At 42.9% G+C, this 23380-nt stretch overlaps 1 protein-coding gene across 1 annotated transcript; it reads left to right on the plus strand.

The window, feature by feature from the left end:
- The first annotated feature begins 46 nt into the window (after window positions 1-46).
- Window positions 47-20115, plus strand: blm (BLM RecQ like helicase). The gene is made up of 21 exons (XM_080480623.1): window positions 47-256; window positions 2714-3456; window positions 3550-3682; window positions 4162-4268; window positions 6551-6665; window positions 6754-7409; window positions 7549-7725; window positions 7806-7924; window positions 8826-8939; window positions 12291-12389; window positions 12486-12634; window positions 12729-12835; window positions 13373-13533; window positions 13928-14123; window positions 14198-14388; window positions 14506-14650; window positions 14755-14954; window positions 16188-16383; window positions 16473-16595; window positions 19364-19574; window positions 19698-20115. The coding sequence occupies exons 1-21, from the start codon at window positions 162-164 to the stop codon at window positions 19876-19878; spliced, it is 4218 nt and encodes a 1405-aa protein (XP_080336749.1). The 5' UTR covers window positions 47-161; the 3' UTR covers window positions 19879-20115.
- The last annotated feature ends 3265 nt before the right edge of the window (window positions 20116-23380 follow it).

Here is a 23380-nt window from a genome sequence, read left to right on the forward strand (position 1 = left end):
GTGGTTGGATTAACTTCACGGAGTAACGCGTGAGACGCTTGTCAGAAGGCTTTTTTTATCGTGTCACGTCCCGTGCCATGCTCAGGAAACTGGCCTTCACTTGATGAACTGAGCTCTGGTGCTAGAGAAGCTAGCTCCCGCTAGCGTCACTTCGTCCAACAATGTCTGAATTTCCCAAAAATAATCTGAAGGAGCAGCTGGAGAGACACAACAGTGCAGCTCACAGCAGGCTGAGTCGGGATAAGACTAAAACTGGGTAAGTCTGGTCAGAATGCATCGGCGTTTAAACACAAGCTCGCAGACAGGAGTTGTCAACTTCTGACGTGAAGGTTTTTTATTATTTTATTTTGAAGGGGACCTGTCGTGCAAACATGTTTCCAGATGTAGTGTCACATTGCAGCACGCGCGTAAGATTGACATTTGGTGTTGGTTGTTCATTTTAATGGAGTTGTTCAGTCAGTGGGTATAACCTGTTAAAATCATGAGTGGGCAATTCTATGAAAAATCCATACTACTGTGGAGTACTGAGCCATAAATTCCCTTCACTTTTTGCCCAGTGAAAACAAAAGTTTCTTACATGATTCATATGAACGCCTTATTCGGCCTTTCTTATTGTGTCATGTACACTAAATTTCATATTTTCTGAGGGACACATTTGGACCCAAGACCTTGTATTGGTGGTCCAGGGGCCTGTACGATGACCCGCGATAAACATACTCAGGATATCTTTATGTTTCCTGGGTTGACTTACCAACCCATTGGAATCCTGATAAGTGTTGACATGAAACCGCTTAACAGTCATGTCTGTAGCCCTGTTTCCACCGCACAAAAAGTGTAGGGATGGAATGGGATGGTCCGGTACCGTTCAGATTTCCACCGCAAGAATTGTCTATATTTTATTTCTTTTTTAATTTAATGTATTTTATTTATAGAGACAGTGCATATTAATATACACTGCTGCAAAATATGCCAGAATTAGCCTAATGGCTATTTTTCGTCTGTAGTCCCTATACAGTTGTTGTGTGTCATCCTAAAGGGATGTAAAAACAGTAATAATATTTGTTAAACCAGTATGGTACCGAAGTAACCGCTCCAAAGGTTGCTGCTTTTCCGTCACCCTTCCATTGGGGTACTCAGGACAATTGAACGGGTCTGATTCTGAGGAGCCATCTGCTGATTGGTCCGTGATTTAAGACACGGCAATAATTTAATATGTCTGCTGTATGAATCCTGTTAACATATTAAGGTTTGACTGTTTTTTTTGCCGGCGCAACTTTCACGTTGGTCCTGAAAGAGCAGAAGCGAGGCAGGGACCGGGACTCGGGAGCAGGCGCTGTAATCGTAACCGAACTGGTATCGAAGCATGGAGGCAGCTGCGGACGTCAGTCGGCCAGCTTGGACCACATCTGGTGCACTTCTGAGTCTGCTCGTCACGTCTGCACACACTTGCCAGTAGCTCGAGACACTACGTGGTGCAATACGATAATCAGACTCGGACCGTGTCCACATACGGTGCGCCGAAGCGCCAGGTCACCGGAGCTGCTCCGAGCCCCGCTGTCCGAAGTTGAGAATGACGCGTGTGTGTGTTAGGCGAAGGACGCGGAAGCGGCCGGCCAGCTCATACGGCTGTCCGAGTAAAGCCTTGAGCCTCCTTGCTCTGCTACACGGCTTAAACGTTGTCATTCTGAACAGCAGCGTCCAGCTCCCGCTGAAGCTCCTCCTCTCCTGTTAATGAGAGGAGTGTCTGCACTTGGTTGATCGCTGTCTTTCAACAAAGTGCAGACATACGCTAACGTTTCAATAAATCCAGTTAACAAAACAACCCGTCGGTGCAAAGCGGTGTATGTAAACAACAACGGGGGGGGCGTTACGATCGATTAAATATTCAAATAATATGGGCAAGTCAAGAGTGACGATCGTCATTACCAATCAGCGGACGGCTGCTTTGTGGTTCCTGTTCCTCAGTGCGAGGTACCTCAACGGAGGGGTGACGAAAAGTCGTAGCCAGTGGTTGCGTTTTCTTTCCATACTGTCGACGTTTTCAGTGGGACCACACGAAAATCCGTCCCCACCCCATCCTGGCACAAAAAGTGTGGTAGGACCTCGGCTTAAGAATGGGCAGGTCATTTTCCAAGAGATCTGATTGGTCAGGAGGCGGAGCTTTTACCTTATATCCAGAATGTAACCAGCTCCGGTGCAAATTAGACATTCATAATAAGTTACCGGGGTGATCTCTCCCAGTAAGAAGTGAACGAGCATTGCAGTATGGAAAACTCCTTGAAGGGTTAATTCTTGAAGTTACCTCGATAAGAGAAAATCTAGAGTTGATGTTTTTGCCCCAGGTCTCGTCTAAAGGGAACAATAAGGTTTGCAAACAAATCAGCCATGTGTCTTTGACTAATATTGTATTGCTTACATAACTGTTGAAATAAAATCAGAAAAACATTTGATCTATTGAAATATGTCAACATTTTAAAATACTGTGTTTTTGATTTTCATAATTTGGACGCTAACATGATAAAGAACAAAAGGAATCAAAATAATCCTTAGTATGTTTAAATAATATGGAAGTTTCAATGTTAAATCATAGAGAAAATAAACTTTTCCATTGTATTCATTTAACTTTTTTTTAACCTAGGTGCGTCTGGAAGTCAAAAGCTTCAACAATGATTTAAAATAAATAATAATTTCTTTCTTTTTATATATTTTTCAGAGCCTTTTGTTTCAAAAAGAAGTCATCATCTGGTGTAACCAACGTGGACGTTCCTGCTAAGGTAACCAGCCCAAAGGCTTTGGCAAACCGAAATGTCAATGTCCCCACGAACACCCTGGTGACTGAATCTTCTTTGACATTTTCAAACAAACCTGAGAGACTTCAAAAAACCAAAATCAACAACTACTTCTCAGTCTACTCGGAGTCCAAGTCCATCAGTCCAATAGTTCGCTCATCTCCTGCATCCCACACTCCTTCGGCTGTATCGCGTTTGAAAGTTGCTTCAACTTCAACTAACCCTGACGGCAGCGGCAGCAATGGAGTCGATAGTCTGGATGCTTCTCTCGGGATCTCCATGGATGACTGGGATGATTTTGATGATTTTGAAACGCCTGCTAAAGCAAAAAATGACTCTTTCAGTTCAGAAAAGTCGGCTAAGAGCACTAAGTCGCTCTCACCTGCTAATAAGGAGAAGCTCTTCCCCGATGCCTCTCTGACAATGCCAGAGTTAAGCAGCGAAACTGATGAGCAGTCTTGTTTGGGAACCGTTGAGCTTCAGTGCAGCGGTAACAAGGCTGCAGCTGCACGGGGAGCTTCTATGACCGAGGAAGCAGCAGAGCTTGAAGTCGAGGATAGTCCCGTCAAAAAGGTTAGAAGACGTCCTCCTCCAATTGTTATTTCCGTCTTGAGTGACAGTGAAGAGGATAATGATGTCAAGCCTGCAGCTTTTGGAGAAAGGACAGGTAACTCTTTCATTTAATCTTTACAGATACTGTCTCTGGAATATCTCAAACAAGACAAAAACATAAGCTTATTATTCCTGTTATACTTTTTAGGAAATACAAGTTTCCTGGATCTTAGCGCAATAAATATGGACGATAACATGGACCCTGAAGATGACATAGATTACATTCCATCGTCACTGACTCCCGATGAGACTCCTGATGAGACTCCCTCCTTGGAGACGAGGTGAGTTATTTCAGTTTATTGTATTCCTCTGTTCTTATACGTAATGGTGTATGCACATGGTGTTAACTGAAATCATTCTTATACTCCTATACTACCATAAATATAATTTGCATTAAAGGTGAGACCATAGTAGTTTTTATTGTTTGGAGACGTTTATGGCCTTGTTGGATATTCTCAAACCTTGACCAACATTTAGAACAGTAAACCAGGTTTCTGGACTGCCCCAGATTGTGTCCAAGGGCGAAGTAAGACTGAACTCTCCCTTCAGATCTCTGATTCGGTATCATTTTAACCGCAACATCCAAAATGAAAGTATCGGGTCTGTGTCTCGTTTTTCTTGACGAGCGGTTCACACTGTTTGAATATATGTTTCATTCAGCTGAGGAATCAGAAGGGTAAGAAAGTACTAGTGGTATGGCATTTCAAATCACCCTTGTATTCTGCATTTTTCTAACATAGACCTTTTTTCAATCTTCAAGCAGATTTAAATTGTCTGAAGCCCAGAGGAGAGACAGTCCTGTTCTCTCAATGTGTCCCACCACTACACTACAAAAAACACATGATCAGTGTGCCACAGTCAAAACAAGTGAGTGTTTTTCACTATTCTTTCTTTGTTTTCTTAAATATATCTTTATTTCGAACGTGTAAAAAAAAGGAAAACACCCAAACGACTAAACGAATGTCAAGGAGACAACCCCATCCGTCTTTAATATGTGCCAATCTGGCTTTTCATGTTCGAAAAGGAGTTGGAAGAAGTGCGAACTTAATTATCCCTTCCCCTTTATAAATATAAAAATATTGATCAATTAGAAATTTTGAAGGTTTTAACAAAAAATGAGTTTTAATTTGAAAAATGATTATTTTGAAAGCCAGCTCACCCCTAGCCGAGCTCAACGCCTAATATCCAATTTAAAGTCAAAATTGCAATATTTGATGAAATTTTTTATTTTTATTTTGAAGGGCTTTTCTGCTTTTATTTTGAAAGCCAGCTCCCCCCTACACCTAGCTAAACACTTAACATCCATTTTGAAATCAACATTGTAATTTTTGATAAACAAGGACTTTGATTTTGAAGGAGTTTGGAGCTTTTATTTGGAAAGTCGGGACATGCAGGTTAAGTGGTCACAGTTTGATGGACATTTGAATGATGCAACACTGATGGACGCAGCTGCAGTTAGTGATTTTGTTCTCTTCTCGTCGTGATTAAGGAGAGCAGCGGGTCTGTAACTCGCACGATCAGTTTCCTTTTTCCTTTTCTTTAAGAGTACAAACACCTTGGCTTCGTACAGGGAGCTGGGGACTTTCTGGTTTTTAATTGAATCATTCACATCCTTAACATGAGAGGGATTGTTTTATCCTTAAACGCCTTTTAAAATTCAGCACCAAACCCGTCCGGGCTCACAGCCTTTCCTGAGGGGACAGCCTGGATGGCATCTTGAAGGTCTGACTCAGCTCTGGCTTTGTCACTGTCTTCCCGAGAGACTTTGTGTACTTGAAGCTAGAGAGGTCTGTTTCAGTAGCCTTGACTCTGCATGAATAGAGTTCCTTAAAGAAATCTTGGAAGCGGTTATTCATTTCTTTACCTTGAGTTAACAGATTTAGCTGTAATTTTGTGAATTGCTTGTCGAGCTCGCTTCCCCCTCAGCTGGTTTGCAAATATTTCTGTTTGCGTTTTAGTAAAAGATTGCTTACACGTTTATTGAGAATTGTATTGTACTCCTATTTCAGTTTCAAAATGTTTGTTATAATCTGACTGCGAAAGAGAAGTTCTGTAGGACTCTTCGAGGGTTGAAAGTATTTCTTATATTTCAGCAAGTCAAAAAGGTAATGTTTTTATAAGGCCACTAAAAATTAATAAACTGGCTCTAATTTTGTTGTTTCCTCATCTGTCAATCAGAGAAGATGGAAAAAAAAAAGAAACTATAGCCAAACTAAAAAACAGCCGAATGCCTGGAGCAGATGGTTTTGCAGGAGAATATTATAAAACCCTAGTGAGTGACGTCACACCCATATGATGTAAAGTATTTAATTATAATTTGAACTCAGGATATTCCCCAAATCTGTGGTCGGAAGCTATCAACACGTTCTTGCATAAACAGGGAAGGATCCCTGTATTAGTTATCACCACATAAGTCTTTTGTGTGTGGACTATACTACTATACTACTATATTACTATATTACCGGCAACCAAAACACAAAAGTACAGTGGGTACAGTTTTAAACGGCAGGTGCTGCACATCCATCAATCAATGCGATGCCATTAACACACAAACCCTCGTTGTCATGACTGTCTTTTGTCAAACTGAATTAACTTTGATAATTATTTAGTCTTCACATATAATTTGTTCCATAGTTTTACTCCACGGACGGTAATAAGAAAAATCTTTTCAAGGTGGCGCCCACTGAGTTTTAAATCAATACCCCTTCTCTCTTTCACAGAACAATATCTTAATGTTTTACCCACAAATAAGTACTTTGCTTTATACAGTATTTGAATAGTTTTAAATTCCACAAGGTTCATGAATTTTAAAGATTTCGGTTGTGCAAAATGTGTATTGGTGTGTTCTCAAAGCCAATATTCTATACAGTTCTTATTGCTCGTTTTGCAAAATATAGTCTTAGTAATTAATTTGCATATGTGTCCCCCATACCTCCACAACGTGAGTCAAATAAGGTAAAATCAGTGAATTATAAAGAATGTAGAGTGAGTTCCATTGTAACAGGTCTTTAGCTTTGGCCAGGAATGAGTTGGACATGTTTTATGTTAAGTTTTCAGAAAACGTTGCCGTCGCTCATTACGCCCAAGGAATGAATTGTTAATTCCTCAGGTTTGATTATGTCATTGTTTCTGATATGAACACCTGACAGATGAACAACTCTTGAGTCTCAATGAGTCCATTTGTACCCTGGTTGACTTGATCCCTGAGGACGAACTGATTGCTCTGTCATGTGGAGAAGAACTTCTCCTGAAGAGGGCCCAGAGGTACGTTCATGTCGGTCCAGAACACTATGAGTGAGTGATGATGATAATATGACAGCCTGACTGCAGATTTTTTTGTTTTGTCTCACAGGAAGAGAATTCTTAAGGCTGGCGGTGCCCCCTTGTTCAGTGCACAGCAGCCAGACAGCACAGTCCTGTCTGAACCCAGCTCTTTAAAAGCTTCTTCTTCGACCTTTAGTACTTCTGCTGGAACATTCAGCAACTCTGGTTATCTGGACTCTATGAATTCTAGGAACAAAGCATCTTCTGCCATGTGCGTGGACTATGACTCTAATCCCTCTGACAGTTTCAGTCACTCTAAGTCTTTATATAATAAAGACGGCACGAGCATTTCTGTGGAAAACAATAGTCACTGTGACTCTCCATCGACTCGCCTTTCCAAACCATCTTTCAATTTCACCAAAGAAAACAGTCAAGACTTTGATGACCCAGATCTCTTGTTCTCACCCAAGACGTCAGAGGCGGATCAGGTCAAGTCGAAGACGGCAACATTTACAAGTGCTGGAAATTTTGAAGCCGATGACTTTGACATGGACAACTTTGACATCGATGACTTCGACGAGTCTGACATCCCTGATTACTTTGAGCCTCAGAACTCCTCGATCTCGGGACAAAACAGCTACAATGGGACTCCGGCAGCGAAAGAGGGTGGAGCAAGCAAGCCCTCGTGGAAAAAACCCACGACACCCATGTCCACACCAAAAACGTCAAATAGTTCTTCTCCAGGCAAGTCCTCACGCCTTAACGTAATCATCATCTCTAGTTTCTCAAGCAGCTAAAATGAGGGAATCAGCTGCAGGTAAAGGTTTATGACTTATCCTCTATGCTGCTTTTATAATTAATACTTTTATGTCTCCCTTTACAGAAGCGAACTTCAGAAACCCAGCTCATGATCGCTTCAGAGTGTGTAACTTCCCCTATTCACAAGAGATGATGAAGATCTTTCACAAGCGTTTTGGTCTCCATCAGTTCAGGTTTAATCAACTGGAGGCGATCAACGCTACACTTCAGGGAGAGGACACTTTTGTTTTGATGCCCACAGGTTGGTAAAAGTACATTTGGGTGGAGCGTTCAAAAGCTGCAAGGAGGATATCAACATCTCCTAACTTGATGTATTTTAAGGTGGAGGTAAAAGTTTGTGCTACCAGCTGCCTGCCTGCATCTCACCCGGGGTCACTGTGGTTGTGTCGCCACTGAAATCACTGATTGTTGACCAGGTCCAGAAACTTACCACACTTGATGTAAGTTTTTGCCCATGCCATTCGTCATTATTCTTTTAAAAACTATAAAAAAGATAATTGATTATAATAACAACTAGGGATGTCCCGATCCGATCGGTAGATATCGGATCGGGGCCGATATTGGGGATTTGTGAGTGATCCGGGATCGGCAAATCCAGTCGATCACCCCGCCGATCTTAAAAAAAACAAACAAAAAAAAAAACGTGGTCCGCAACGTCCCCTAATAACCACAACAATCAGGGACTAGAAGCTCCGGTCGAGCTGCAGAAGCTAGAAGCAGGCGGAGCGGGGCCATAGACCTATTAAACTAGAGTTATATATAGTGGTTTATGTGTTAAAGTGCAGAAGTCTACTTCTAAATTTCTATGTGGTCTGTCTTCTTCTGCGTTTTTATTGTGTTTGGTGAGTCACAGCGCCCCTAAAGGCCTGGCATGTGTACTACATGTCCTGAAGCCTCGTGTTGAGCCGTGTTCATAGTGAGGTGTGGACGTTTTTTTGGGAGAAGGCCAGGGAGGAAAAAGATTGTTTTTTTTGTCGTGTGGATGTACCCTCAGTTTACAACAACAACTAAAGAGAAAGAGAAGAATTTTGATTCAAAAATAGACTATTGAGTATATTTGCAATAGCAATGTGAGTATCGGATCCGGAAAGTATCGGTATCGGCCGATACTCAATTCTGAAAAAATCGGATCGGTATCGGGGGCAAAAAAGTGTGATCGGGACATCCCTAATAACAAGCTATGATTGGTTATCGTTCCTAAATGAAACTGATAAATGACTTTTCCTTGTATTGTACTCCTGTCACATTTCATAGGTTGTGTACTGATATTTATTTACAGTTGGTGGATTCATTCTCACTTGTAGACTCATATGGGTTATCTTGTCATGTCCAATATCACAGATTCCTGCAACAAGTCTGTCTGGTGATAAAAGTGACCGTGAATCAGGAAGGATTTATATGCAGCTTTCCAGGAAAGACCCCATCATTAAACTGCTGTACGTCACTCCGGAAAAGGTGAGCGTTGCACCTGCGCCTTGAAAAGTTTTCCATCGCACAAAAAAGTAAGGGAATCTGTGTTTGGAGGATTCCAGCTATGATGTAACAACACCTTGTGGGAATAATAATATTATATTATGCCAAAGGCTGTTTTGCTTTTTGCAAGAAACATATATTTGTGTGATGAGCAGAGTATGTGAGTTTACCAGGAAAGATTTGCTAAATTTTCTCTCCAACATGTGACTGAAGCTTCTGTTTGTCAATGGGACAATTTGTTGAATTATAAATACTGCATGTCTCTTTGCGCCAGTGTGGCTTTCAAAATGGCTGACAGCATGGCGGCCAATTTCCGGCCGCTGCCATTTTGTTCCAAAGCACCACCACAGCGCCACCATCGGTGGGAGGTGGGAGTACATGATCACCACCATTTTGTTTTGGTAGCATCACCATCGGTGGGAGGTGGGAGTACATGATCACCACCATTTTGTTTTGGTAGCATCACCATCGGTGGGAGGCCAATGTGGCAAGTGCACGATGGCCACCATTTTGTTTTGGAAGCGCCACAGCACCGCAATTTATAATTTTTTTTCTTTAAAGATTTTCAAAAGCAACAGAACATATCAAAATCTTAAAGCTGCAGGCAGTATTGAACGGGTCCTCACACAGTCACTCACGTCGGAATGTGTCGCATGTCGAGTTTTTGTGCATGTACGCCACACTTACCATTTCCAGCAGGGGGTGCTATGCCCGATTGAACGTGCTCCGTTGTGCCTCAAATTTCACACGTTGCATCACAGTCCAGTCTTCATCACATGAATCTCAGTCTTGGCTCCACTTGAGGGTGTGGACATGCCCACGCCACAAACTTTAATATTTGCCATCAAACAGGAGGTATACTGTAAATACTCTCAACATTGTCCGTTTGGGCTCAAACTTTTGCATGAGAGTCCAGATCTGGCCACAGCCATATGACAATAATAACCATTGGGCATAGCGCCACGTACTAGAAACAGGAAGTGAGGCATACATGCTCCGTTCTGGCTGAAACTTAAAAGTTGCACGAGAGTCCACATCTGATCACAGCCGTAGGACGGTTACAGCATTCAGGCATAGCTCCACCTGCTGGTTACAGGAATTGGGGTGACATGCACAAAACCTTGACATGCGACACATTCCGACGTGCGTGGGTGTGTGAGGACCCGTTCGACGCTACTTATTTATGTTCTCTCATTTTGGAAATGAGCCCGACTTTTATTTAGTAAATCAGCAGTATTGGCAGTCATACATATAGTTTCAGTTACACAATATCAAATATTGTGTGACTGGCTATGTGTCAGATTGTGTGACTGGCTGGGTGTCTGATTGTGTGACTGGCTGGGTGTCTGATTGTGTGACTGGCTATGTGTCTGATTGTGTGACTGGCTATGTGTCTGATTGTGTGACTGACTGGGTGTCTGATTGTTTGACTGGCTGGGTGTCCGATTGTGTGACTGGCTGGGTGTCCGATTGTGTGACTGGCTATGTGTCCGATTGTGTGACTGGCTTGGTGTCTGATTGTGTGACTGGCTTGCTGTCCGATTGTGTGACTGGCGGCTGGCTGTGTGTGACTGACTCAATGGCTATGTTATGACTGTGTTTGACTGACTGGCTGTGTGACTAAGTGCACCTAAACTGCTTTACATGGTTCATCACATTCACCCATTCACACACCATGCGAATGCACCATGCAAGGCATTATCACTCCAATGGGGGCAGTTTGGGGTTCAGTGTCTTGCCCAAGGACAACCGAGCTATGCCGCCCTGCATACCAAAATAGGCAGGCTTTATCAAACCTGTGACTGGATTTCTGTTAGGAACAACGGTGTCTTCGCCGCAGATGTAGCAGAAAATGTCGGGCTTATTTTTGCAAGATCTTCTCGTCGAAGCCATTCTATTCACCTGTAACATAAAAAATACCACTTAGTCATCAATTGGCGCATGCAAACTCTTCAGAGTTCCCTTATTTCAAGAAATAAGGATTTTTTTATCATACTAAGTGAAAATAGTTGTACATGCAAACACAAACGTCAAAAAACATGTAACTGGCTTAGTTAAAAAATTTCACCTGATCGAGCAAAACCAAAGTTATTTTTGGATTCAGGACATCAAAATTACTCTAAATCAGTTGAAAAAACCCAGACAATGTTTTGGCTGCTGACCAGTGTTATGACTCGGCCAGAAACCTGTCCTACTAACAAGTTTAAAAGACCATCAATCTTTGTTGATGTGGACATATTTCAGGCAACTACAGTTTAAGTGTTTCATTTATCTCTCCACGAGTGTGTGTTTGCCATTGTGTGGTTGTGCCAGCAGGGCCAAGGGCAAAGAGTGGCCACGGCAAACTGCAGCAGCTGTATGGAGTCAATAACAGTCATCATTGCTGGCAGGATTGGAAGATTGCAGATCAAACAACCTTCTCATAACCATATCATCAAAGTGGACCTGATTATTTCCTGGGTGGAAAAAAAGGGGACAAAAACTATGTAATGGGTCCTACAGTTATTCCTCAGGTTTCAACTGATTTTATACCAGGACCAATTGGGTACTAGCTTTTTTTTTTTTTAGTGGCTGATATGTTGATGAGTTTCACCAAAGTCAATAGATCATTCAATCATGCAAATTAAATGATTAAAAACAAATTTGTTTCCTTGTCTTTAAAAAATAATTAAAAAAATATGAAAATAAAACAATTTTGTGTGCAGCAATGTGGAACTATTTATTCTTTTTCTCCATCTGCTGTTGTGCTACTTTACACAAGTGTACGCCTACGCCTACCTGAACCCACTTCGCGGTGCTTACTTCATGAAACGCAGGAGTATTCACTGGATGTGGGAACATGCTGTACAACTCCAGTGGCTGTACGGAGGTGTGAGAGCATGTTCATCTAATCTCGATCGCTGAGCGGCGGCGGGCGTGCGTTGGCACACGTGTACTCGCCCTGTGGGTGATCGAGAAAGAAAGGAGGAAAGTTTTGGCGAGAAAGTGTCGGGGTAGAAGACCCCGGGTTCCTTCACACAGAAATCAGAGTGGCTTTTTGGACCTCTGAACGACCGCTGGTGTCTGAGGGGAAGAAACGGAGATTCGTACATGCAAGAGTAACTAATGGTAACTCTGTGTTACCGGTCGCAGCTTGATTAAAGACAGTAGAAGACACATTGCAGAGAGGGAATAAACATGCTTTCCAACATTATTTGAGTTAAAAAGCGTTGGTACTACAAAGAAATAATCCACAAACTATCAATGAAGTTTTGCTTTGTGTAATATTCATTAATAGGTTTACCATATAGCTACATTTTGAGATGAATGGGTATTTTCTTTTCCCCTCCCAAGGTGAGTGCCAGTAACAAGCTCATCTGCGCCCTCCAGAATCTATTTGAGCGAAACCTCCTGGCCCGGTTTGTCATTGATGAGGCCCACTGTGTCAGTCAGGTGTGTTCCCCTGCTTCCATGAATCCACAGTTTGGAGTTTGCCTTTGTTTGCGGCAGCACTAATGGAGAAATCGTCCCACCATTTGAATCTTCCAGTGGGGACATGACTTCCGTCCAGACTACAAGAAGCTGCATGAGCTGCGTCAGAAGTTTCCCAACATACCAATGATGGCCCTAACAGCCACGGCCACACCTCGCGTGCAGAAGGACATCCTCAACCAGCTGAATATGTCTCAGCCACAAGTGTATGTGGACCTTTTCGTACGGGCTTTTGAAACTGTGCATTTTCCTTTACGCAGCCAGGAGTGATTACACATGTTCAATCGGATGTATTCTCAGGTTCACTATGAGCTTCAACAGAACAAACCTGAAGTACTTGGTGCTGCCGAAGAAACCCAAAAAAGTGGCCGAGGACTGCGTCGGCTGGATCAAGAAGCACTACCCTCGTAAGTAATTCCGTACTTTTCTCTCGAACACTCGGTGAAACGAATGGGTTTTAAAATGTGGGGCAGGCCACGACCGTGCTGTTCCAAGCAGGATTATTTCAATTTCATTCTTGGAAAAGAAATCAACAAGAAAAAAAAAGTATTGTAATGTACAGAATGTAATTGAATTCATAAATAAATTGCCCTTGAGTAAAGCTTAAATCTAACAGTTGCAGAAATTTCAGATTCTAGAAGAAGCAGGGAAATCCTTTTTTTATTGCTTCTACATCATTATAGGTGTAACAATAATGTCTTAAGAAAATGTATAGGAAATTTGGCATTTCACAAAAATGGGTTGGTGTTTGTATAAGTTAAATCTTACTTAAAATGTAGTTGTTGATCACTGTACATAAACAATGTGGACACAATTCAAAAGTGTATTTGAATTTCCAACTAATTCAGGATTTGTCCTGGTCATGGTATCTTACTCATCCTTTTTGCTCAGTAATTAGAATCCCCTTTTGAATTCAGAGATTGTTTCTCTCCTTCGTGCTGCAGGTGACTCTGGGATCGTGTACTGCCTGTCTCGAAATGACTGCGATGCGATGGCAGAGAGTCTGCAGAGAGCAGGCTTATTGGCCTTGTCGTACCACGCGGGCCTGAGCGATGGAGACAGAGAATACGTGCAGAACAAGTGGATCAATCAGGACGGATGCCAGGTCGGCACTCAACTTTAAAATGGAAATGACACGGAAGCAAATTTCACACATGGCTTTTGTATTTGGGCTTTTTCAACCTTTATAACACGCTTGTGTAATAAAGGTTTAATGGCACTGAGCGAGAACAGTGAACCGATTGGTTGTTTGTGCCTCTGATACATCTCCATTCTTCTCTCAGACAAACACACACAAACATTTCACATTATTTCCCCTCTGCTGCCTCCTTGCATAGTTTGGATCACTAATAGCCAGCGAATGAGAATTGTTTGTTCAAATATTTCAGTGTGATTGAAGGAAGTACCACCTGGAGACGCTGTGTATTGTGGTAGTATTTTGCAGGCTGCCAGTTTTTCTTTTTTTAGTTCATTCTCTGGATTCACCTTTTCCCTCCCAGGTTATATGCGCCACCATAGCTTTTGGAATGGGCATCGACAAGCCCGACGTGCGCTACGTGATCCACGCCAGTCTTCCTAAATCCATGGAGGGTTACTACCAGGAGTCGGGGCGAGCAGGCAGAGATGGAGAGGTCTCTCACTGCATACTTTTCTACTCGTACGCTGACGTCCACCGCATAAAGAGGATTATCAGCAGTAAGTGGGAAAAGTGTACATCTTCGCCGTTGTTTGTGGTTCTCGAACTCAGACGTTGTGTGCTGTTATCTCAGTGGACAGAGAAGGTGACAGACATGCCAAGGCCACCCATTACAACAACCTGCACAGTATGGTACATTTCTGCGAAAACGTGATGGAGTGCAGGAGGATCCAGCTGCTGGCGTACTTTGGAGAGCTGAAGTTCAACCAGAGCTTCTGTAAAGACCATCCGGATGTCAGCTGTGACAACTGCACCAAACCTATTGTAGGAGGCACTTTCTTCTTCCATCTGTCCTCACACACACACACATACACACACACACACACACACACACACACAACACGTCATCCTATTTCTAACGGCCGTACTTTAATTTCACAGCAATACAAGATGAGAAACGTGAGCGAAGATGTGAAGAGGATCGTAAAGTTCGTTCAGGAGAACTGCGAGAAAGTCGGCGTGAGGTTTGGCAACAATGGAGGGAAACACCGACTGACTCTGAACATGTTGGTGGACATCTTCATAGGTAAAGTATATGCTCATACAAACAGCGTGTGACACATGTACATTGGGTTTCTCTTAATCTGTGTATGTCAATGCTCTCATCCTGGGAAACTTGTTTTCTGTCAGGAGCTAAAGCCGCAAAGATACAGTCTGGAATGTATGGAGCAGGAGGCGCTTACTCCAGACATAATGCAGACCGTCTTTTCAAGAAGCTGGTTCTAGATAACGTCCTGGTTGAGGACCTCTACATCACCAATGGCGGTCAAGCTGTGACTTACATCTCTGCTGGAACAAAAGCTTCGAACGTGCTGTTTGGACACATGCAGGTAACGGGGTCAGAACATCACTAATAAGGCAGCGTGACGTTTGTATCTTACCCCTTCAAAGTACATTCATCAATTACCGCTAAATGGAAAGAAAAATACTGATAACTTACATTTATGACTTGAAAGCCGATTAAAATGGTTATGCCTATTACATGGCGTTGTTATGTAGGAAAAATAAATTGTCTGAATGGGGGAAAAAATCCCCATTAGATTCCCGTAAAATCTGCTAAATCATGTCAAATTCAGTATTCCAACTCACAGTCACAAAGTATGTTTGTTTAAAAAAAATGTACTCACTGTGACTTTCTTTAATATGAATTCTTTATGATCAACTCCTGTGTCTCTGTTTCATATTGGCTTGAAATTAGTTTTATATGTTTAGTCTAAAATTACATAAACTAGGAGGAAGAGAGGAAACATGCATTACTATCATTTATATATGCAGCTTTTGTCTGTTTTACACATTTGTTCTTGATGCGTAGATCACCAGCTTCATCACGATACGATATGTTTGGATGACGATACGATGTTTGCCGATATCACAAAGTCTGTCACGATACGATTTCGATTCACAAGCCTGCGAAGGATTTGATGTGATGTCATATGCCCAACAGTAGGGGTATAACAATAAAACACTGTACGGTCTCATATCTTTACAAATGAAATATGAAATGGCTCCTGTGATACTCATCACTCTTTTTGAGTTTTTGTAAAGAAACGGGTGAAAGCCGGCGTGACATCAGACACGGTTACGGCGGAGCTCGCATGCGGGTCGAGCCCGTGCTTCTTCTGTAGGTGTCCGGCCAAGTTCGTTGTGTTTCCCCGAGTATTTAAACTCGCACTCACACTGTTTGCATATGGAGTGAGTTTTGTCTGTTGAGCCGTCTTTCCGTCGGAATCCGAAATGTTTCCATACCGCCGATTTATTTCCAAGACGTGAGCGTTTATCGTCTTTTTCTGGGCTACTCGCGACAGCCATGACGCCGCTGTGCACGTTGGGTGAAGGTGGCGAGAGTGCGCAGGAAATGGTGACACCCGACGTACAGATGCGCTACGTGAATTTCAAAATAAAGGTGTATCTTAAAGATGACGATGTGCATCGATGTAGTTGTATCGATGTGGATCGATGTATTGTCGCACTCCTAATTTGTTCCATCACTTAATCTGGGACCGTCATTAAGTTACAGTGATTTTTGGTTTTCAAGATAAGATTGTGTGTTTGTCGGTTTCCAGGTGGATTTCTACGAGACGGAGAGTGCATCTGGTATCAGGAGACAAAAAGCTGCTGTGACCAATAGGATCTCCCAGAGAGAGGAGATGGTTCAGCAGTGTGTGAAGGAGCTGACGGATCTGTGCAAGCAGTTGGGCAAAGCGTTCGGCATTCACTACTACAACATCTTCTCCACGGCCACACTCAAAAAAATCGCTGGTAATTTTTGGAATTGTCGGGACACATACTTGCAGATTTATTCTAAGAAAATCCTGGAACATGGTAGAACTTGTTGCTTCTTCCCACAGAGAAGCTTTCTTCTGATCCTGAAGTGCTGCTACAAATTGATGGAGTTACCGAAGACAAACTGGAGAAGTACGGCGCTGAAGTCATTCAGGTCCTTCAGAAGTACTCAGAGTGGCAGCTACCAGGTGAGGAACGCAATTGAAGTTCACATGTGATACTTTTAAAATCATTTGCTTGTGCGTTCATTTGGAAATACTTAGATTTCTGTATATGCTATATTAAAAGTTGTGTATAAACACTATAAACAGTGTGCATACTGAGGGGCTGTCCTGCCAAGAACACCATGTCATGGAAACGCACCGTTTTTCAGCCACACACGCATCATCCGTGTTCTCAAAACAAAACCTACTTCCTTCTGTCTCCTCACCCTCGAACAACCAAACCCTCACACATCATGAGGAGTCTGTCTGTTCCACGACCATTTTATCTTGAGACGAGAGGAATCCCACAGGAGAGGAGTCAATCATAGAAATTTGATAAAACTCTAAACTGCCTCCATCGTTGAACAAAATCCCACAGCAATCAAATGTGGATTGTTAAATATTCATTCGCTTTCGTCCAAATCTTTACTTGTAAGTGATTTCATAATGGATTACAAATTTGACGTATGTCCCCTCACTGAAACCTGGTTAATAAGAGACTAATATCTCCGCCTAAATGAAGCAACTCCCACCACTCATGTTAACCATCATATCCCCCGAGAAACTGGACGTGCAGGAGGAGGAGCATCTATCTATAACTCTGGTCTTCTTATTGATCCCAGAACTAAAACTAACCAGAAATCCTTTGAAAGTCTCCCTCTGAATCTCATGCAGGTGAATGAACCCACTCATTTTAATTACATCCTCGATCTCGTCCTCACTTATGGTATTGACATCTTCCCCACAACCTTCTGTTGTCAGATCACCTCCTGATATCATTTGAATTTACATTATCTGGCTTTATACTCCCTGAAAATAAATTAAAATATAAGAGATATCTATCAGACAAAGCTGTAGCCAGATTCAGGGAAGTACTCCCATCAATACTGACTTCAGTTCCATCCGTGGATCCAGTAGAAAACCACTGTCACACCATGAGCCCCACTCGGGTTACAGGTAAACACTTTTGGGTTTTGCTCCCATTTTTCATGAGCTGAACTCAAAGATCTAAAACCTTTTCTATGTATGCAAAAGACCCTTTTCTCTCCAATAGTGTCGACAGATTTGTCTAAATCAGTGTTAGTGAGTACTTCTCCTTTGCCGAGATAATCCATCCCACCTCACAGGCGTGGCATATCAAGATGCTGATTTGACAGCATAATATATCACAGGTGGGCCTTAGAGATTATCTAAAGATCTAGTACCAATAGATGGTATTACTTTGACCTCCAGTACCACTGTGAGGAACCTGGGAGTCAATTTTGACCAGGATTTATCTTTCATCTCCCACATTAAACATCTGCAGGACTGCCTTTTTTCACCTACATAATATTTCCAACATTAGAAACATGCTGACTGAGTGATGCTGAAAAAGTACTTCATGCATTTGTTACTTCGAGAGTAGACTATTGTAACTCCCTACTATCAGGGGTCAGGGTAACTGCTTGAAAAGTCTTCAATTGATTGGGTATGCTGCAGCGAGGGTCCTGACAAGAACCAGCATCAGAGATCACATCACTCCAGTACTAACCTCTTTTCATTGGCTCCCTGTTCAATCTAGAATAGAATTTAAAATCCTTCTAACTATAAAGCTCTGAACAACTAGGGTTAGGGTCTACCTCTCTCTCTACCTTCTCTACCTCTAAGCTGAATTGAATGTAGTTAATAGGTTTTACACAACCCATCATATTTTGCTTCTCCCCCCACATCAAACACACAAAAGGTAATAAACATTAAATGTTCACCCTACTAATGTGAAGAATCCAAACACAAAGCAAACGCTGATTTTCAAAAAGTACTGTAATTGTTGCAAAATTAAATAATCCCAACACCAATAGTTCAGTTCGTTTCTGTTCATCAAAAAGAAAATAATACTCCCAACAGGAGAAAGAAAAACTCTTCATGAGCAAAAAGAAATAATTCAGGAGCCGCACAGGAAAGTTAATCAACAACAACAAAAAGAGCTGCTACCAGAGCAGAAATACTTCAACAGCAGGGATTGATTTGGTCAGTCTCCTGTCGTGCTTCCCAAACCGCTCCGGAGGGGGCGCCGAGTGAGCGCCGAGTGAGCGAGGCAGAAGGAGAGTTGAATGAGGAAGTGCTTTTACCGATGTGGGAATCAACGTCCTCATTAACTGTCATTACTGAAAAGAAAAATGACGGCGCTGCAGTGGGCTCAGCGCCCAGTAATGACTCCAGGGCAGCGTGGACAGGCCGGCTGTCACAATACCCACTGTATGCCCTTAGGCCTCGTGTTCCTCGCGATGCGTGGCCAGATTGTTTTTGGGAGAGAACGCCATGGAGGAAAAAGATCTTTTTGGCTCGTGTTCACAGCAGCCCGGGTTTATTCAGACCACACTTCTCTTCAGAGACTTTCTGGGATCGTCTGCATCTTTTGGGCGCCTGTGAAAGCCTCCCTGAACTCTGATCCCGATCAAGACAAGTGAACTCTGGTCCCCTTAAAAAACATGGGTCTCGGTTCATTTGTAAGTGAACTATCCACGAACGTTCCTGCAGACGGAGTGAGGGCACGTGTCACAGTGCAGTGTATTCTGGGGAGTAAACAAAAAAAGGTTGCAACACAAATTCGAAGAAGCAGACGCAGAAAGTGAACCGATTCCCGGAACTATCCTGGGGGTTTATTCTCAGAACTCAACATCCACTTAAATGTAGTTTTGCTACTATAATAACCATCTTTAGAACTTTTAAGTTGTGTTGCACGTTGCAGTATTAAAGTGAGATTGTCTCTGCAGCCGAAGAGCCCGCTGAGAGCGGCGGAGGCGGGTGGATAGACACCACCCGAGGCCGCTCGCGTGTCGACTACTTGGATGAAGACGACGACGCCGGCTCCTCCACATATTTCCGAAAGCAGGGTGCACAGGGCCAGAAGAGAAAGAAAGCTCCATTTTTCAAGTACTCAAAGAAGAGGAAAGGACATGGCAACACAAGCTCGTCGTCTAAAGGGTGCGTGTTGTGTTTATATCACATTTCATCATCTGGTCATTCCTTTAAGCAGTTGGCTCCCGTTTCTGACATAAATCTTCCTCTTTTCGTATCGTTTCCTTCCTCTGGCCTTTGTGGATTCAGTCATGGATACAGTGGCAAGTCGTGGTCCTCGTCCAGGGATGGATCAAAAGCTGTAGGTCGAGGGTATGGCCGCACAGCGGGAGACGCGCCAGCAGGGAGGAGACCAGGCATCCTGACTGCCCCGATGCCTCAGAGCAACCAGCGACCCTTTCTAAAGCCGGCATTTTCACACCTGAGCTGAGCACGGCTGTGTGTTGCTCTGATTTTCTTCTCTGCAAAAGTAGATTTCCTGCTGTTCAGGCAACGTTAAGGCTGATGACGCGTCATTCACTTGTATTATTGAGCTTATTGAGCTCCTCGGATACCCTGTTTATGTTGTGTACAGATGTTAAATCTCTTTGACACTTGAACGCAGTTTGTAAAGAACTGTCTTGTCCTCTTTAAGTGTTTTTTATATCATTAAAAATGTATAATACATATACCGTTTTAATGTAATTATTTGAATTGCCTTTACCTTATTGTCTCAAAACAATACAGGTTTTAACCCCACCACATTAATGGCACCAGTTACAGGGGACTATTGGAGAGAAACAATATTTCATACTGACTATTACAGAACGTACAAACATGGGGTCAAAAAGGATCACACTCGACAAGATCTGGATTAGGCTCATTAATATATATATTCAAAAACATGTATAATAAATATACTGCAAAATTAAAATGGCGACCTCCAGTCCGAGGGTGGACCTCGCACTCTGGCCCGTTGGGGTTGGCCCAATCATGGTCTCTGGTCCAATCATAGCCTCTGGCTCACTTAAATATTGATCAAATATAAATTTAAAAGCTTTTAACAAAAAAGGGCTTTTATTTTGAAAGCCAACTAAATTCTAATGTTGAGAGCTCTGCAGATATGTGCAGATATGTCCCGGTGCACTGTGTGGACGCGGTCCCAGTCCGATCATCACAGAGAACCGTCCAGCAACGCGACATGACGCGGCGAGCGAACTCGGTAGCAAAACTGATGCATAACAAACACGCTCAGTTCACCCAGTACTTCACCAATATAAATTATAAACCCATCAACATCTCTTCATTTATCTTCCACTCATTAACAGTTCTTGTATTTTTCTTACCTTTTTTGTCCAATGATCAAAGTCCCTTTAATGTTCTGGCAGGTCACGGTAGCATCAAAGGGAAAAAAACAACCCGAACTAAAATGGCGGGAGAAAGAGTCCCCCGTTCCCCGGGGACCATTAATCTGACGAGCAGTGTGAATAAGACAAATATCCTCCGGTGGGTAAACGCCACACAGACGTGCTCCTACGTATATCAAACAACTCAGTCGTGCATTTGTTTTCCAGAAGCACTTCACAACAGGTTTAAGCAAGCGAGCAAAAAGTGCTACCAGTGAAGGCTAAAGCAGGAATTCTCCGCCCCGGCTGCAAGGCCTCTCGCACAGACATCACACAAGGGTGGAGGTAAAAGGGCGTGGGCGTGCTCACTATGGATGGGCAGTGACACACTATAATCACCGTAGGGGACAAGGGGTACAAACCCAAAGTAAAGTTGCACATCCTTTTTTCTTTTCTTTTTGTTCCCCTTTTTTCTTTTTTCAGTTTCACATTTCCGTCTCGCCAAGCAGTCGGAGAATCACTGATCTCCGTAGAGGTCTTGTCTTTTCTTTTCTTTTTTTTTTGTATTTTAGTGACAAGGTGCCAGCCCTCCCTGATGGTCCCAGTGTGGACGGACCCAGGGAGCCAGCCCAGCCCAGGGTGAGCCCAAATGGTGACAGAGCTCCAGCTGCCCTCGTGGGCCCAGCCGGAGCCAGAGTGTCCAGGGGTCAACCCACACACCCCGGTCCCACCCAGACCCGGCTGAGCCCAAGCCAATGTCAAACTTAGGAGGAGTCTCTAAGCACATCAGGGCCCGAGAGGACATAGGAGATCCATCACCCTGGCAACCCCGAGTCCAACATGAGACGAGGTCACCTCATGGTGCCCCCCCCCCCCCGTGTGGGCACTGCTAAAGTAGCTCAGATACATAAAATCGCAAAAGCAGGAAAATCCTACAAAAAAAAGAGGAAAAATCTCTCAAAATGGCTCCAAGAATTAAAAATGTAATAAAGTTGCAGCCATGGAGATTCTCTCATAAATGGAACCTGCACATGGTTTTTTTTTTTTTTCTATTCAGCTTATTAACATGTTTTGGCTCCAGACATGAGTGGTGGACAATCGTCTCTTTTGGTCATAAAGGTTTGCAGCGGGCCGGTTCAGCAGCACAACACTGAGACTAATGCTCAGTGGGGGATTCGGCGGCATTAGCAGAACAGCATTCGCAGCGATGCCAAACTCCCTTGAGCTTTTAAAACTTTGCAGGTTTCTGGCTGCAGAAATCTGACGGCTTCAATCTGCCCTCACCACCTGCTGGGTACTTTTCTGCCTCGAGCTCTGGCTGTTCAAGGATTCAAGGATTCCTTATTGTCATACTAGTACCGTTACATATCATGGTACTTAATTCTGTACTGGAGGCCCGGTCGATGCTGAAGCATCAAAGAATAATACCTGATAGATTTAGTAAAAATGCGTCAGATAGCCACACTGCAGGTATTTTTTACGTTGTTGTGTTGTGTTGTGCTTTTCCAGGTGTAACTGAAATCACATGGAGCTTTTTGGCTTATGAACCGAAAAGAGTTTGACATTTGTGTCGTCTCGTGTTTGTTGTGTGGAGGTTGTGTGGAGAGTGGCGCCGCCATGTGGCTGGAATAGAGCATGTCATTTGAAGTAGAAGAGCAGAGACAAGGAGGGAGACAGACCCAATGTCCCTGTTGTTCCCTTCAGGGGGCTTCTGGTTCTGAGATGCTGCACATGGCCACACAAAACAAATACATGTATGATGTAGAATTTATTTAAAAGCTCTAATGTTTACAAATATTGCAACTCAATCCCAGATATTCAAGTAAAAGTTGAGTTTGACTTTATAGTGGATGACCTTAAAGGCTATTTGAGCATTTTGTACAGTTTTTAGGAATTTTTTTATTTTCTTTAATTTCTGAGCAAAGGAATCTGTTGTTTCACTGGTTTTGTTGCTTTTTGTAAGGATGTGAGCTGCATACATCGAAATTAACTTTTCAATAAATATTTGAATAAAAAGAAACCACATCACGACAGAGTGCCTTAGAAAAGTGTTTATATCCCCAGAATGTCTCCCCATTTGATCACATTACAACCACACATGTACTTTGTTGGATTTTATTTGACAGACTAACAACGTGAAATAGAAAGAAAATTATTCAGGTTTTTTTTTCTCTCTTTTTTTCCTCCCCTTGTCCTGTTCAGCAGCTTTGACAAACATTACGATGTCATTGAGAGAAATGGCTGCTGGGTACTACTGGGGGGGGGACCGGCGGGGGGGACAATACCCTTGTTGATGACATAATGACATACTTACAGTTACCACACCGATCCAAACACTTTCCACCCGTCGTGAGATCAAGCGAACCTGACTAATACTTCCCAGATATTACAATAGACGGATTCTCCCCCGTGGATAAAGAACAACAACAGATACAGGAGGATATGATTTGGACATTTGAACAATTGATGGCAGAAAACAAAAAGCAACAGCAGCAGCAACATCTGATTGATCAGGAACAGGAAAGTGTGTCGCATCTTGGCTCGGAGGCGTGCAGGTTGAAGAGGCCACCGGAGGAAGAAGCCGTCCTGAGACCGTCGGAAGGTGAA

The sequence above is a fragment of the Lipophrys pholis genome, assembly GCF_963383615.2.
Source record: "Lipophrys pholis genome assembly, chromosome: 14".
NCBI lineage: Eukaryota > Metazoa > Chordata > Actinopteri > Blenniiformes > Blenniidae > Lipophrys > Lipophrys pholis.